Genomic DNA, 15,038 nt, shown 5'->3' on the forward strand with positions numbered 1-15,038 from the left:
TTTTTTTTTTGGTGTTTGCTTGCTTTTTTTCTTTCTCATTTTTTCCCTTTTTGACCCATTTTTTTGTATACGATAAATGTGGAGCCATGTTTAAGAGAATTGCACATGTTTAATATGTATTGGATTGCTTGCTGTCTAGGAAAAGGGGATGAGGGAAGTGGGTGAGACAAATTTGGAGCACAAGATTTTTCAAGGATAAATGTTGAAAGGAATCTTTGCATATATCTTGAAAATAAAATTTAAAAAGTGTTGAACCTTTTCAAAAATTTTAAGTTACACAAACCAGTTTACACCAATTTGTGAAAAGTTCAAAATGGGAATAAGTATACTTATTTAATGTATACATCAAAAAGAATTGTAATACTAACTTGTAACATTAACTTATTACAGTTTTTATATTAGACCCCAGTGGCTTTGAATTGCAATAATAACACCTTCAATTTATTATAGCTTGAATGTATCTAGTTAGTTATGTACTGTCTGTCTGCATCCGCCATCTCTTATAAATGTACATTTCTTGAGGGATGAAACTGCATCTTTTGACATATTTTTTGTATTCCCAGTGCTCAGATAGCATAGTGTCTAGCACGTAGCTAAGTACTTAATAAATATTTGTTGAAAGCTTATTCATATGATTTACTCAAGGGAGAGAATCACATATACCTGAATCTAATAATTCAAAGGGACCAGGCTGTTCATCTAGTACTGCTTGCATTTAGACTTTGCTGATGAACTTATTTTCAGGTTTCCTAAAGATAGTCAAAAATAGAAAACTTCTCTTTCCTCTTGGGGAATCTCCTCTCACTAATTCTAAGTTACTATTTTCTAACAAAATTTTAAAAAATTGTCTGAGGACAGAAACTTTGGCTTTTGTAATTTTATGTTCAACAACTAACCCAGTGTGTCTGGCACAATAAGTGTTTGTTGGATTTTTCATAAGATCTTATCAAGTTGTTAGGGCTCAGAGAGTACAATTCTCATATTTTATTCATCAGGAAACTGAGTCCTCAAAAAGTGAGGTGAGTTGTTCAAAATCACAGATAGGAAATGGTATCCCAAACATATGAATCCAGATCCTCTTTGTTTCCAATATATTTTATCTTCATCTTTACATCATGTGATACAAATACATAAATCCCAGAGTAATTTCCTTTTGCTCCAATCAGAAAGCACATTTTTGTTGTCCCTGACATAGGGGGAATTGTCATGGCAATATTAAAGTATTTATTAAACACTTATCATATGCCAAATATTGTGCTTTTAATACAAATACAAAATATATAAGATTTTTGTCTTTCAAGCGTTATCAATAGTTTTATCCTAATAAGAGAACAAATGTGTGTACACATACTCATGCACACAGCACACACACATGTGCATACACACAAACATATGTTTATTTGGGAATGGTAACCAAGCACAGTATTTTTTTTTTGCTTGAAAAGTCACAGGAATGTTGGATAGAGTCATAGGGGAATTGATAGACACACTCTGAAACAAAGGCGATATTCATTTTAATTCAAAAGCTGTAGGGATGGAGATGAGGAGGAACATGGTGGCAGTAGACAAAAAAAAAATGATCAGGATATAAAATGAAACATCCCAGGACTGGTTAGCTATAGCATACCATGGGAGACCCTCACCAATTAGGGCAATATTGTCTAAGGGTCAGGTGTTCTAAAATTGAAAGATTTGAATCTCTTAGGCATACTCTCTGTATGGATGATTTAATTGTAGTGTGGTAGGAAAGAATTAATATTCTGGGAGAACACACACACACACACATACACAAGTACATACACACAAAGGTTTACAAAAACAAACTGCCACCATTTCCTATAGTAACATTTTTTAGTTTATGAATTATTGTTATTGTTTAATATTTTTGGCAAGAATATTGGCTCATGAATTTAAATGCATAGGAAATTCTCTTCCCCAATTCAGTGCAGCAACTCCATGCTAAGTTATGGACTTAAAAAATTTCCTGAGCCCCTGAGATATTAAAATGACTTGCTCATGGTTTCATAGCCAGTATATGTCAGAGGGAGCACTTTGACATAGGTCTTGCTGACTTCAAGGTCAGGCTTCTATCTCCCATTCCTGACTACCTTTCTATTTAACATTCATGATTGCTAGAAGGTCACCTGATTCATAAAGACAGAGAATCATTGAATGATCTCCTCCTTGTGATAAAGTGCGTAGTAAACATGAGTGATTGGATTTAGGAACCTTTGAGCAAAGAAGGAAAGATGACAAATAAATGCCTTGCTTACATACTTAGTCATGGGACTACAATCTAGAAATAGATATAAATATTGATCCATCCTATGTGTCCATACTTTACAAAAACAGTGTGATTTTAACAAAACTAATGATCTTGTAAGTAGAGGAAAATAATACTAGTTTTGTTTAAGAAACAACAACTGTACATTTGCACATAGTAATAAGAAAATATAGACCATTGTCTATATTAAACAATTATTAAAAACAACTATTGTGATTTTTTTCATAATGGAATTATACACAGCTTTGTGATTTCTGAAGATAAAACATACTCCTGCAGAGTATCACCTCCTGCAGAGAGGTAATGAACTTAAAATGCAGAGTTAGACATATATTTTCAGATATGTCAAATGCGAGAATTTATTTAATTGGACAATGCATAATGATTTTCTTTTTTTCCCTCTCCATCTTCCTTTCTTTTTGTTCAATTCAGGGGAGGAGGAAAGTAGGATGGACAGATTTATATAAATTTTAAAAAGATGAAATATGCCTCTTTGCAGTTATTCCCATTATTGCTACTTGTGCTGGACTCTCATGTCAAAAAAAGATCCATTTCCTGTTCTGTACAATACCCTTTCAAATACTTGAAGACACAAAGGCATAATTATTAATATGATAGAGATTAAGATAATACAATATCTGATTATAAGTGATAGGATATATGCATGCTATTCTATATGATCTTAATTGTTTTAAAACTGGAGAGTTGTGACTATAATATGAATTATTACTGAATACAACAATATGTCAGTTCAGGAGATTTTTTAGAGACTAATTGTGTGTTTTTTTTTCTTAATGTATTTTGTTTTGTCACTTCAATTATAAATATACCTCAGTGAAGATTTTCTTTCCTTAAAAGTAGAGGATATGGACTGTTGGATAGGAAATCAAAACCATCAAACTCACGTCTATTTTAGAAGAAAACCATACAAGATAACAAAGATATTCAAGTCATTTAACAGTGGTTAGATCACATACTATATTGCCGAGATATACTTATATATTGCTCTCCTGCTTCAAAAGTCTACTTCTTTTCTTTGTATCTATTTCTTTCTCTCCCTCAAATGTTTTCAGAATGGCAATAAAAATAGAATAATCAGAAAGCCACGCAAAAATCTTTGCTCTTTTTTGAAATGTGCAAATAATTTTTGTCTAGTTAATTTCAGTGCCCTGTTATCACAAAGTATATCCTTTGAGTTTTCCTAGTACTGAGGATAGAGTCATGCTGAGGTATATCCATATTCTTGGCTGTACCCTAAATTAAGCAAATAGAACTGATTGCAAAATACTGACCTAGAGCAAAAGGGAACAGTCTATGGCTATTAAATAATAAAACTATCTGATCCATGTAGGCATCAGACTTAAGCCAGTGGCCTCCTTCACACCACATTCTAGTGAAAGGAATATTTATTATCCATACTCATAGCAATACCTTTCAGGAATTTTGAAATACTGTTCTAATAGATATTTGAGTGTTACCATAGGATAGTGAAAAGTACAATGAACTTAGAAACAGGAGAGAAATAGTTTCAAATTCTACTTCTGAGACTAACTCAGCTTGCACAAATTATGTTATTTTTCTTTCATCATAAAATAAAATTAAATAATAGTCATCAAGCTCAAATTAGATAATATATGCAAATCACATTGAACATCTTAAAGTGTGATATAAAAGTAAGCTATTGTTTTTGTTCTAAGAGTATATATCAATCTAACTACCAGTTTTTCATTTGGCAAACATGATCTGTCCAAGTGAAGGTAAAATTTTTTTCTATAAAACCTAGTATGTGATTTCATCAGCATAGAGAACTTCAAAGCAAGAACTTCCCTCTACCTATGTAGTCCAATACTTGTTTTGCAACATAATAATCTTTTTTTAAAATTTTTATTTAATAATTACTTTATATTGACAGAATCCATGCCGGGGTAATTTTTTTACAACATTATCCCTTGCACTCGTTTCTGTTCCGATTTTTTTCCCCTCCCTCCCTCCACCCCCTCCCTTAGATGGCAAGCAGTCCTTTATATGTTGGATATGTGCAACATAATAATCTTAAAGAGTAGCTAGAAATATTAGGAAATTAAATGACTTTATCAAATTCTCATAGGCATTATGCATAAGAGATGGGACTTAAACCACAGTTTTAGAAGCCAGATTTCTAGCTAATATGTCATATTGTCATTAATCAGCTGTGAGGTAATTTTCTTTCAAATCATTTATTAAAGTGTATCATTTACAATTTAGTAATTCCCTTATTAATTGATTTTGTTAAAGCCTTCACTATTAATTAAAAATAATACCCTATATAGATATATAAATATAAATACTGAATTTCCAAGAGAAAAAGATATTCTCTGATTGGGTTTACACAAGACAGTTGCACTGAATCAATGGTAAGTTTTAATTCAACCAGACAAGCCAGATTTTTCTGTTCAGGATTGTTTGGGCATATATTAGATTCCCCCCCCCCATCAATTAGTTCTCAAACAGCACAACATAACACTTCTTACTTAATTGAAAATTTTTGTTTACATCATTTAAATGTAAATAAAATTCTGACTGAGGCTGCAACAACTCAGAAAAGACAAGGTAGATTGAACTAATGAGTCAGAATTTGGGCTTCCATTTACTCTGGGTACCATATGGAGACAGCATGTTTCTCCTTGTCCACCATTCCCTTTTAATTCACATGGGTTTTGGGTTTTCTGAGAAATGTCCTACTCACATAAAGGTCTTATTTATATATGGAAAATGAACTAGTACCTGCAATTCACCTCTGATCTTAATTGTTTACAGAAATGAAATTAATTTCAAACTTACTTTTGACTAAAACATTTCATATTTCTAATGAACATATAAATAACCCAGATGTAATTTATCCCTTTAATATAACTGAAATGATTTTAATATATAACATATATTTATTATGACTAGGCATGATCATTCAGATTACTATGACAATGTACGAAAGGGTAGTTCTTGTGTACTTAATATGATTGCCTATTGGTTCCTGTTGTGTGCTGCCCAAATCCATTTTTCTTTTTTGTAATTACAAATAGATTTAATTTCATATTAAATAAGAGATACCAATTGGCTGTCTCTTACAGGATTTGAATGGGAAAGTAGGTTGTTATTTACATGTGAAGAAACAACATTACTTTAGTAATCATGTGTTGTTTAAGAAATTCATTACATTAATGAAATGAACATAGTTATATTAAGTTAATTAAAATAGAAATTATAAATGCACTCTTCATTTCCCCTTTTTTTCATAGGTAACAACATAATAAAAGTATCTTTACTCCCCACCCCACCCCCAAATCGTTTAAGCTGCAGATATCCAATTGGAATAAAAACAACATAAACAACTTTGCCTCATGGGTTGAGTAAATATAGCTGTCTCACTATCTGCCCCACAACATGAGAGCACACAGATAAATAAAATCACACACTTTTATCAAAGTGTGGAAAAAGAAAAATAAATTGCACTTTTGAATACTGATAATGCTTTTTAAATTAAAGTAGTGGACAATTTCAAAGTTTAAAGAATCCTTGGATACCATACTGTCTAGCCTATTCATTTTACACATGAAATTAGAATTAAGAGAGTCACTTTGGTAAAACCAGATCTCAAATCCAGTCTTCCTACTTCTTCTACATTATTCATTCTTATAAGGGAATAAGGGAAACCCCAGAAATAAAGAAATGAAATCAATTTATTCAATATTATTTGCACTAGGTGGTGAAATAAGTGACGAAGGAAAACATTCATTATAGATTGAGGAGTTTACAAGCTAATTAAGATACTGGAACCCTGAACTGTATCTTAATAAAACACTTTATATAGTTACTTAAAAATTGTTATTCCCTGTAGCCTAATACTGAGAAGGGACTTGCTTCTTTGTTGAGGGTTAAGCTCTAAGAAGTCTGTGCTTGGTAATAAATGCTTTTTGACTGATTCACTGTGCTTCTCTTTGTACTAGACCATAATTCTTCCCTCAAGTGATTCAAAATTGTGTGTGTTTTATTTTAAATGTTGAGATTGTCCTTTTAAATTGAATCTAGTGCACAAACACACATATTTACACACATATAATATGTTTAAATCTGGAAGGGAACCTAGAGATAATCTGATCCAGTCCTCTCATTTTATAGATATCCAAGAAGATCCATCACATGAATGCCAATAGACAAAACTAGGAATTCAACCTAAAGTTCTCTGATTCCAGATCCAGAAGTGTTTTCATTGCCCATTTCTCCTATTTTAAAATATATTAGAACATACTTTGATTAAATGAAAATTAGTTTGGATCTTTATGTGTGTGGTGTGTGTGTGTGTGTGTGTGTGTGTGTTTGTGTGTGTATGTGTGTGTGTGTAAAAGTCAAAGTAGTTACTTGGAATTTTAAATACCAAAAAAAACTGATTAATTTGTGTAAAATTCCTGAGATTGCTGTTTTTTTTTTTTTGAATCTTGAAGACAAATTTTTAATATACACATTCTTCAAAGAAATATCTGAAGGAAATCATACGGCAAATAGAACAGATATTGATATTGCGTCTGTAATACTGAGCTTATTTTTCTTTTTTGACCTTGTAATTAACTTCTAAAATACAATTCCTTGAGTTATTGTTATGCAAGCAAGATCCAACTTTGGCACATTATTTATACAGTCTTTTTTTTTTCTTAGATACTTCAGACTCATTAGTTAATTTTCAAAGTTCTTTAATTAATGAAGCTCAGAGAATAAAATTTATTCCAATGATCACATCTTTCATCTCTCCAACTTACTTCCATGAAGCACCTAGAATATATGATCTGGTTAAATGACTGAATTCAGAGTTTAGGGCAAAATAATCTTAAAGATTAGAATGATATTAGTGATTTTATGTAAATCAATTGGCTAATTCCACAGATCTATCTCAAATTATAATATACCAGAAAAATCATTTGTAAAACATCTGAAAAACTTCCACTTCAAAAAGAAAAAAGGAATTCTAACCAACCTGAATATTTCACTCCAGAGAGCCTATGAAAACAAACAAACCCTTCTTACTTGCCTCAAATTTTCACTTTCCATCTGATGCCAATATAATAGACATAGACTATATGTTGTATAGATCCAGTCATAAGAGGGATTCCCTTATTGTGCTTAACATGTTCTAGTCAAAGAGTAGTTGGGTGAAGAACCAGGAGGATATGTCTATCCAAATCTTATGTGACTTTGGACAATAAAAATAATAACATTCATACAGCATTTACAATGTACCAGGCACTCTACTAAGTGCTTTACAAGTATTATCTCCTTTGATTCTCTCAAAAATCCTGGGAGGCAGGCACTAGTATTAGCTTAATTTTATGGTAGAGGAAACTAAAATAACAGAGATTAAATGACATGCCCAGAGTCACATAAATAATAAATATCCAAGGCAGAATCAAAACTTAGATTTTCCCCAGAACACTCTCTACTGAGTGACCTAGCTACTTTTAAAAACTGTGATTTCAACAAAATAAATCTCTTTCTCCAGGTTGAGGTTTCCTCATTTGTAAAGGGAGGATGTGTTGAAATAGATCATTTCTATGACTTCTATCTCCAAGGTTTTGTTTCTTTGAAAAAGAATATGTTAATATATGTTAACTAACATACACTAGTATTAGGATTCACTAAATATAAAAATTCTGGGCCCTTAAATGAATATATAAGAAACATACCAAGTTGTTAAAGCAATCAGGGCATTATTTGGGGAAATACAGTTACTAGGCAAAGATTTAGGAGGCAGCTTGAAGGAAAAAAGTGCTAGCTTTCTTCAGAGTCATATATGGAAATTCTTTCCTTTTGACAAAGGCAACTGTAGAGATGGACAAGGTAGGTCACAAGAAAGCTCACTTGTGGTTGTAGTCCTGAAAACATTCCCTGTGCCCCAGAATTCCTGGTTCTTACCACTTTAAGAAATGGGGTGGGAAGGTGGTCCCTAGGAGAGGAGTATCAGGGCCACTAATGGGAGAAGTGTTCATAGGGGCCATTGTACTATGTGAAACAGCTAGGAAGTAAAGAAAGTAAAAAGCTTGCAGTCATTGGAGGCAGTAAAGTACCTCTTTGCGTGATTGACTCTATGGCTTCTGAGTCTTCCAGCAGCTAATAAGAAAATTTGGAACATCTATGCACATAGTCAGGTTAACATGTTTTTTCAATAATCCTTTAATCAAGTAGAGTGAACTAATTCTTATTCTCTTTCTCTCATTCTTCCTCATCTTCTCTCTTCTTGTGTGTATGTATGGATGTGCGTGTGTATATATATAAATGTATATTATATATACATATATGAATATGTGTGTATATACCCAAACATAAAAGCACCATGCACACATATGTCTTTCAGGCTTGGTATAACTTATTTTCTCTTCCAAGATGGACCTTGATGTTCATTTGTAAGCAAATATTATTCATACATTTTGGAAGAATATTGTATATGATCCCAACATCTTTTCTCACTCTTTGTCCTCATCCTTATGCACACTTTGGTCCTGGGCATATATGATTGTGGTTAGACAGAGTAGATTGTCCTCTGTTCAAGAGAAAAATGAGATGAGATGGAGTGTCACCCAGGACACATGTCTAGCACCTCCATTACTTAAAGCTTGTTGTATCAAATCCAGTTGAATTAAACTGAATCTAATTAAAGAGATGTCATTCCAATCTCTTCTTAAATTATTTCTTACCTCAATAGAAGAAGCAGAAAATAATAGAAAAGGAAGCTTATTATATGATAACATTTTATATAATATACCATATCATATGATATCATGTACTCACAAGAAGTTAGGTCAGGAAAAGATTTTACAGATCATCAGGTCTCTTCCTTGCCCCCTATTAAACCAGGGATTAGACAATGATCGCCTCAGGGCAAAATTAGACGGAGAATTTGGAGACCAGAGACACCCACCTCAGCAACTCACACAATCTGAAATAATTGTCTTTCCAAGTTAATCATTAATGTCTCTAGGAATAGGAGCAGGGTGGATCCCTGGGATGTGAGACTTCACTCAGAGTTTCCCCTGCTCGGTTTGGCTGGCCCCAGTGTGATTAACTCTGTGTGTGTGTGTGTGTGTGTGTGTGTTGTGTGTGTGTGTGTGTGTGTGTGTGTGTTTTGTGAGGGGGACTAAAAGGAGGAGGAAAAAAGGAAGAAAAAGCAGAGGAATCAGGAAAAAAAAAGATAGTGGGGAGCAAGGAAAAACAAGTAGAGGAAGAGCTTGGACTAGATAGTCTCTAAGGTTCCTTTCAGCTCAAAAATTCTGTCATCTGAGGAAAAAGAAGGGGATTAAGAGAAGGGAAAAGAGCATTAGGGGATATGAATTAATTTTTCCGGCCTGGATTGGAACTTCAGCACCAACAATAAGCGTGTACATGTTAGGTCAGGCATCCTTCCCCAGCCAGATAAAGGACTTCTTAAAGTGATGCGTAACTGTAGCCGTCTCTTTTCAGTTGCTAGTCTGCAGGGCGCACGCAGACTTCCAAAGTAGTAGCAGAATTAATTTCTAAGTAGTCTATACCCCTTTCCCTGGAGAACTAAACTTGATTCATTCATCTGAGACGTCCTCAAGATAGCTGCTTCCACTCTTTAGACAAGCTTCATTTTCCAATTTTCCTGGAGTACTTCTTCAGGCGAGGGCACCAGTCTGGGATTCCGAAGCCACCACCCCACCTCGCACCCTATTTCACCCCACCCACCTCCCTGATTCCCGCCCCTTTTCCTGTCTCCGCCCACAGACCCATCTCGTAGGGTCCCAACTCTGTGATTTTGTCTGTATGGGCGCCCGTTGCGCCTCTGAACTATGCCCATGAAGAGAACTCCCAAGGTTCCGGAGCAGGAGGGCGTCTTCCTGCAGGGACAACCTTCTCCAAAAGTTACTCCCGGGCTCCAAGAGGAGGGATGCTACGTAGAGCTGCTGGCCAAGGGTTTGCTCGCCTATTCGGAGGAAGGGCAATCTGTAAACTCTCGGGGTATCGGGGAGGAAGCAGAGGAGCCGGGGCTGTCTGTTGGAATCAAAGCAGGTGAGCCTTTCAGACTTTCAGGGGTTGATACTGGGACCTTGGTAGTAGATTGTAGTCCTGAGCGTGCAGAAGGACCCGAAGTTATTTCAGCTTGAATATAGGACCTATTTGCATAATGTTACAAATAGAGAATCAAATGCATTCTAGCATATATTTCTTAATATCGGTTTATGCATACATCTATATACTGCAGAAGGATGCTTTTAAACTATTGAGAGACGGAACTATAGAGTTATCATGGTCTGCAATTACTACTCACACCAGTTGAGGAGAATAGTCACTTATAAACCAAATAATTGATGTCATGAAGTGCTTTTCTTAATTTCTCAAAATGTATTTTTCCTAATCAGAAATGCACCTCAGCAATGATCATCTTTCTTCCTCATCCGAAGAGGATGCGGATATTCAAGATAATAAAGTGAAAGCACCTGAGCCACATTTGTCCCAGAAGAAAACCATCACCCAGATCATGAAAGATAAAAAGAAACAGACTCAGCTCACTCTGCAGTGGTAAGGAGATTATAGAGTACAGGTATACCTTTATACATCTGTACTACTCAAAAGTCTAATGTTTTCATTTTTTTTCTTTTATTTATTCTGAAGAACAGTTTGAGAGCTAAACAGGATATCTCTATCTTTAAAAAGCCATCACTGATTTTTTTTTTTTGGTACAAAGTAAAAGCAGACAATAGTACAAACATAATTTGCAAGAAAACATAAGAAACTTCACTTTTTCATTTTTGAATGCAAGAATTTTTTTCTATTTAATTATGTAAAAAGCATATTATAAAATTTCAAGTCCTGTATATATTTTAGGTGTTATCATTAACAAAGCAGAGATTTTTTTTTTGCTTTTATCTTGTTTAAAACTGTAACATTTATTTTCATTCAAAATTGCCAGACTATGCAGTCTGGATTTATTTTTAAATAGTTTATGTTATGCTTTGTATAAAAATGTGACTCATTTAGGTAATAGGGTTATATTAATAGAGACTAATATATTGAATCTTAATTGCATCCCTAGAATGAAAAATTATGGATGGCATATGGGATTGAGAATGAAAGTATTCAAGATTGAAGGAGATAGAGAGAGGGGATATTCACTGTGGCTGAGTTAACAAAGTGCAGATCTGGAGTCAAAGACTTGGGTTAAAATTCAGACTTTGCCATTACTGTCTGTGTAACACTGGAGAAGCATTCAGGGTCTCTGAACCTTAGATTTCTCACTTTAAAAATTAGAAGACTGAATTAGATTATTTCTAAGGTCCTTTCTATCTTTAAATCCAGGATTCTATTTTGAAGTTCTTCCTATTAATTAACTAATAAAATATATTTATGTTATATATGCTAACTGCTAAATATAAATTCATTTAGCTGTAATAATCATATATTGAAAATGAATGTGGCAACTTTAAAAATTGGTTATTACCATGTATTAGAGGAACATAGGAATTCAAAAGTAATAGGAGAATAATGTAAAACACCATAGCATAAGATACTTACATTCTTCTTTTATTTTAGTTTAACTTCTTGAACAAGTTTTTTTTTTAAATTTGCAGTACCATAAAGAATCCACATTTAAAGCATATGCTCAATAAACTTACAGTAAACTTGTCTGAATGGGTTATTTAGAAAGGACTATTGCTAAACAACTGTCTGAAAAATTAAGACCAAAGTTATTTTTACTTCAAATATTAAGTCAATATGGATGGGGAAAAGAATTTTGTTTCTTTATGAATTTTTTTACTTCAAAAAGACCTTGCTATCCACACATTTAAATTATTCATGAATACAGAAATTATACAAGAACAAGAAACAAACTAGTGACAAGAGAAAAGTTCAGTCAGTGAGCTCTGCCTCTACAATGCCAGGTATTTTAAACATATACCTGCTTTGTATAATGATTCTTTTTAGCAATGCAAAAGTTATTTTAATAACAACCCTCTCCTGTTTCTTATAATAAGATTCCTGATAAAAGACAATTTTTACATCAAAAAAGAATTTTTATTTTTGAAAATTTTTCATAATTTGAAATAAATCGTTAATTAATTATACTTTGGATTATTACAGAATGAGGATGAGAAGCACTGAATTGTCCTCTTGGCAAAAGAAATCTGGTTGATTGCCTTCATAACTTTCATCCAAGTATTTTGCTATTATGCTGAATAACAAACATTATTTTAACTTTCAACATAGGCCCAAGTGATTTTTTTTTAAAAGAAGATAGAGTAATGAATATCATAACTGACTTCTCATTTAAGCTAATAAAAAATTTAAATCTGAATTTTTGGGAGATTACACCCAATTTCAGGTTAAATTATTCCACAATAATCTTCTTACTTTCACAATAATGCAGATATCATTAATCTACTAGTTTAGGGAAGCAATATGGTATATGGGAAAGAGGGTTGGTTTTGGAGGGGAAAACCTGGGTTTAAATCCTTATTCAGCCTTATACAATCTTTGTGAGCTTAGGCAAGCCATTTAATATCTCCTTTCCTGAAGTGATTAGACTAAAAGATGTTCAAGATCCCTTACAGTTCTAAACTGCAATTGTATGCTCATCCTAAGTTACTGATTTAAGTGATTTTTTTCCTGCCCCCTTATATTGAGTTTTTAGTATAATTGGAAATAGAATCTTGGAGTTTTCTCAGTTCTATGATTTATACTTAAATTTTTTTTTCAGAGACAATCTGATTCAGTTCCCTCATTCTTGTTATTTTACTAGTTGTTAAGTATTTAGATGGATTCAATCTTCATGACCTTGGGGTTTTCTTGGCAAAGATACTGGAGTGATTTGCCATTTTCTTCTCGAGCTCATTTTATAGATGAAGAAACAGGCAAACAGGACTAAATGACTTTTCCAGAGTCAAAACAGCTAATGTGTCTGAACCCATCTTTTAATAGAAAGGTCCCACATCCAGTACTCTATCCATTGTTTTTCTTCATTTTATAAATGAAGAGACAGACCCAGAGAAGTTAAGTTATATAGCTAGTAAATTAGAAAGGTGAGATTTTGGTTAGATTTATATTAGCAAATTCAAGTAGATATTTGAACTGTCCACAAAATTAAGGCCAATGGTTTTTTTTTTTCTTCCAAATAAGTTAATATGGATGGGGGAAAGTATTTTACTTCCTTATTTATTCTTTACTTTCATAATGATCCGTGCTTGAATTAAAGAAGAAATGGCATACCAAAGAATTTGAAAAAATACTTTGCTATCTACACATTTAAATGAACTCTGTCTTCTAATTTTAGAACCAAGGCATTGACCACTATGTTGCCCCTTGAATTTATATGTTCTTCATTTAACTGTTAATGTTCGAATATAGTTGATTCATTTTCAGTTATCAATGTTTATTTACAATTTTTAATGTATAGGACTGAAGTTACAATTTTTTCATTTGGAGTCCTTTATAGCATGGCTTCTTAAACTTTTTCCACTCACAACTCCTTTTCACCTAAGAAATTTTTATGTGACCTTAGGTATATAGGTATATGAAGTAGATGTTTAAATTAAACAATTACTAATAATAAATAATAATTTTATGACTCACATATTCAATTATGAGACCTCATATGGAATCATGAATCATAGTTTAAGAAATTGGGCTTTATAAGGCATTTTATTGCCCTAGAAAACAAGCTAGTTAGAACAGAAATGCACAGCACTTCTTACAAAAAATTGTAGAATTCATCCATTTCCTTCCAGAATAGAAAGTCATGAGTTTACTTTTATTTAGTTCATAAATTAATTCATTTTCTGTACTATTATCTTTAAAATGAGAAATAATCTCTTCAAGGGTTTGAAAAGAAAAGCAAGAGATGCAAGTATTGGCCATCTATAAATCCAGGAAATCGTTAAAGTTGTTGGATCATGGGGTCATATGGCTAGAACTGGAAAGGAACCTTGGAGATGTCTAGTCCAATGCCATCATTTTACTGATGAGGAAATAAAGGTCCCCAAAGGTTAAGTGGCTATACAAAATCACACAGCTAGTAAGTAGCAGAGGCAGAATTTGACCTCTAGCTACTATGACTAGAATATGCCTCTTCTTAATAGTTTTTTTTCAGAATATTCTTCAAGCCTGATCAGAAATATAGATGATATTATGGTTTAAATATAGGGATACTTTTACTTCTTTGTGAAATATTAACTGGAATGCTTACTATGCTGTCCTCATTTATTTTTATGGTAACTAGGTGGCACAATGGATAGAGTGAAGTCAGGAAAATCTGAGTTCAGTTCTATTACGTCACTTGTCCCCTTTCTGCTTCATTTTCCTTATCTAGAAGATAAAAATAGCATCTACTACACAGAATTATCTTGAGGATCAAATGAGATGACATATGTAAAGTACTCAATGTATTTTATGCATAAATGCTATTATTATTTTGTGGCATATAAAGCCTAAAATGAAAGCAGTTTTTAAAAAAATAGTTTGTTATTTTTATTTTTCAAGTCTGTTCCTCCTGAAACTTTTCTGAACTGAGCAAATTAAAAAAAACACCTAAAAACCAAATCCCTTAATACATAGTTATGTAATCTAGCAAAACAAATCCCATGTTAACCATGTCTTAAAACTGTATATCTCTTTCTGCATTTTAAGTCCATCACCCCTCTGTTGGGAAGACAGCGGCATATTTCATCTTCACTTTTTTGGAGACTTGATTTGTCAATGTGCTAATCAATGTCCTAAA

General features: G+C 33.0%; 1 protein-coding gene across 1 annotated transcript in view; it reads left to right on the forward strand.

Annotated features, from left to right (window-relative positions):
• Window positions 1-10,122: 10,122 nt before the first annotated feature.
• RFX6 (regulatory factor X6) overlaps window positions 10,123-15,038 on the forward strand; it is a 69,899-nt gene continuing 64,983 nt past the window's right edge. The window contains exons 1-2 of the mRNA XM_051996729.1: window positions 10,123-10,336; window positions 10,687-10,846. Of these exons, the coding sequence (XP_051852689.1) occupies window positions 10,123-10,336; window positions 10,687-10,846 (374 nt within the window). The remainder of the gene's footprint in view (window positions 10,337-10,686; window positions 10,847-15,038) is intronic.

This window comes from Antechinus flavipes, chromosome 4, assembly GCF_016432865.1.
Source record: "Antechinus flavipes isolate AdamAnt ecotype Samford, QLD, Australia chromosome 4, AdamAnt_v2, whole genome shotgun sequence".
Taxonomy (NCBI): Eukaryota; Metazoa; Chordata; class Mammalia; order Dasyuromorphia; family Dasyuridae; genus Antechinus; species Antechinus flavipes.